The 3,297-nt window shown below is 37.7% G+C and overlaps 1 protein-coding gene across 1 annotated transcript; it reads right to left on the reverse strand.

Annotated features, from left to right (window-relative positions):
• Nucleotides 1-182: 182 nt before the first annotated feature.
• Nucleotides 183-2,977, reverse strand: Tsp_13663 (putative serine/threonine-protein kinase GCN2). The gene is given in 14 exon segments (XM_003367678.1): nucleotides 183-274; nucleotides 339-450; nucleotides 512-649; nucleotides 722-943; nucleotides 1,000-1,109; nucleotides 1,193-1,273; nucleotides 1,391-1,629; nucleotides 1,703-1,842; nucleotides 1,913-1,993; nucleotides 2,056-2,241; nucleotides 2,321-2,428; nucleotides 2,448-2,524; nucleotides 2,587-2,769; nucleotides 2,899-2,977. 14 exon segments carry the CDS (start codon nucleotides 2,975-2,977, stop codon nucleotides 183-185), a joined length of 1,848 nt encoding a protein of 615 aa, XP_003367726.1.
• Nucleotides 2,978-3,297: the final 320 nt, after the last annotated feature.

Genomic DNA, 3,297 nt, shown 5'->3' on the forward strand with positions numbered 1-3,297 from the left:
TTCTTTATACAATTAAAATTCAATTGTATAAAACAACAAAGTTACAACATTATTGTTTTTTTATTGATTATTTCATGTGTAAAAATAGGCGTGCATGTTTTTTGTTTTGTGAAAGAAAAAATTATCATTTTACGAGGTCAATTTTCTGTCTGTCTGTCGTTGATCATCCTCATCAATCGTCGTCAATTGAACAACGGCATCGTTGCAGTCGAACTTCCAACATGGCCAACTGGCGAAGCAGTTTCGCATTTTCCTCTCTCAGTGCGTGAATGGTCTACAAAAATTGGAAACATTTTGTTGTTTACCTATTTGTTTGTTTGTTTATATTTGATAATAACGTCGTCGTCGTCGTACATCTTGTTCACTTTTGAAAAGTCCGCTGCGAATAAGTTCCGCCGCTGATGGCCTCAAAGCTGGCTGTTGTTGAATCAACTGCGAAACAATTCCCGCCTAAAAAATTTGATTGAAAAAATAAATATTCCATGACAATCAATGATGATGATCAACTGACGATCACTGGCCATTTTTGTTGAAAATCTTCAGCGATGCTTTGTTGTCTGAGTCGACCGATGTGAACCGCACGTTCCATGGCCGTTTGGAACGGAAAATACATCTCGTAGACGATAATCCCAAAACTGTACATGTCAGTCTATGATTGAAGAACACAATTAAAAAAGAAAATTTACATTTTTTTATAATTTGCAAAAATACACTAACAAACCTTATTGTCGTATGTGGACAATTTCAATTGTTCCGGTGAAGCGTACAGAGAAGTGCCAATAGCTTTGCTGTGTTGTTTCGTCGGCTGAGGTTGTTGTTCAACTTTGGTGAAGTTGTTGTTCTCCTGTTCGGACCAAATTTCCGGAGACAGAAATTGACAAGCCAAACCAAAATCGCCCAAAAGCACCTGCGGTTTTTGGCCACTGAGAAACACGTTGCTCGGCTACAAAAATATTTGAATTAATTAATTAATTAATTAATATGACAACAACAAGCAACCTTCAAATCTCGATGCATCACATTTTGACTGTGGATGTATTGGATCGCTTCGACCAATTGGCGAAGGATGATTTCGTTGACGTCCGCATTGACTAAGTCGAACGGAGAAGCTGAAAAATAATTCCAATTCAGATAACCTACTTTTTGTTTTTCGATAATTTGCATAGAGCAAATTACAACAATTCGATTTCACCGCCGCATTGCGTTCGTCCATCCAATCTTTCAGCGTCCAAGAGCACAATTCCATTTGCAAATAAAGCTTCAGAGCTTTCGGCTAAAAAAAAGAACAAACGCTAAATTGACCAATCACACAACACAATACACAAATACAAACAGCTTCGTACAATTTTTTTGCTTTTTTTCAACTTTTTGGCAAAATTCATTTCTGAACCGGAACAAGACGACGATGATGACTTAGATGATGATGATGATGATGATGACAACGAACAAGAAGCTTGAGAAGGTGAATTTTCCAACAATTTTGGCGGGAAACTTTGGCCACTGGTCGAGGCGAACACAATTTCAGGCGAAGAACGCGACCGCGGCAAACGCAAAGACGACAACGTTGGAGAAAATGTGCCCCGTTTGTGGTTGTCGTCGTTGGTGGTCGAATTGGTGAGCGAAACATCTCTGAATTGAAAAATTTAAATTTTAGAAAAAAAATACATATACATTAAGCGAATAAAACACGTAGATCGATTACTGTAATTCTCGAATTTTCAACGACTCCGGCGACGTTGGCAGACTTTCAACCGCCTGCGGATCAAACTCCAGCCAAGCGCAGTGATACCGTACCACGTTCGGATGGTTCAACCTGGCCAAAAAACGCACTTCGCCAAGCAGCTGAGAAAATTATCATTTTTTTGAAAAAAATTGTAAATTCAAAAAAAATTATATAACAATAATGACCGACTTTCAAACATTGTTCCGGAGACAGTACCGAAAATTCGATTTTCTTAACAGCGTAAACTTGATCGTCAAGTTTGTTCAAAGCCTGGAATAGAAAATTCAAAAATTCGCTCACTTCTTCTTACACGAATGGATTTATTTATAAACAAACAACACAAGCGTTACTTTGACCACTTGACCAAAGCCACCTTTGCCGAGTTGGCAAATTTCCACAAAATCAATTCCATACCGACTGATTGCAAGGTTGTTTTTGTTTTCATTCAACGCAGCGACACTTTTCTCACCCAATTCAGGAAATGATGTTGATCGATTTTCGAGCATTTTAATGGATTTCTAAATATCGAAAATCAAAATTTCCACATAAATTGCCAGCCACATTCGATTAAAAAAACCAAACATTCTGCTAATTTACATTTGGATCCAAAAAGCACTGGGCTTTTTCCAACAAATGAGCCATGGACAAGAAAAATTGCTGACGAATTGAATAAAGTTCATTGGAAATCAACAACGGAGGTATCAACTGCAGAACATCAATTAACATCATTAATCAGACTGATCCAAGCAAGCGACAAATTACAACTGCTTACTCCGAGTTCGACGAGAGTTTGAGATAAAACTGAAAACCTTTTTTTCAACTTTGAAAAATAAAATTCAAAAAAACAAAATTTTAAAACATACCGCAAAACAATTTCTTCTGCTTTTCCGGGTTCGACTCGGTCAGGCAGCAGACCATTTCGACCAGAGCAATCAGGACAAATTTGATATGATCCTCGGACCAACGCCCGTCGGCAACCGTGCCCAACTCTTTCGGGGCAATTTGCACCAGCGCGTCGGGAATTGGGCTGCTATTTGGACTGGGCTCTGAAAATTACCATATTTTATCACGTGTGAATGAAACCAACGAACCGATGAATTTCCACATTCCACAGTTCACCAAATCGACCACCACCTCAAACTGTTTTCACAAAAATTGCAAATTATTCAAATTACCATCGAAGCGTTCCAACAGCGGCGGATCGTTCAGTATTTCTTCCACTTTGCTGATCAACTTTTTATTTTTCTCTTCCATAAATCATTCTTCCACAGCAGAACAATCGCTTTCTTGCGCGGAGAACCAAAAATGAAACACAAAATGTCGTTTTCAAATTTGTCGTCGATAGATTTTCATCAACAATCGACTGATAAACAACAACCAACGGACCGATTTGAGCTTTCTCACGCACAATACAGTAATAATAGAAAGTAAGTAACAAGAATAAAACTTTTCGATTATAGTATGAAAAAAAATATTTTTGAACATCTTTTTAAAGGAACCAAACCATGCCTTCGCATTGAACTTACTGTAAATTACAACTTGCTCATGAAAAAACGTGAAAATTTGGAACTTTT

Source organism: Trichinella spiralis (assembly GCF_000181795.1).
Source record: "Trichinella spiralis strain ISS 195 chromosome Unknown Scfld3873, whole genome shotgun sequence".
NCBI lineage: Eukaryota > Metazoa > Nematoda > Enoplea > Trichinellida > Trichinellidae > Trichinella > Trichinella spiralis.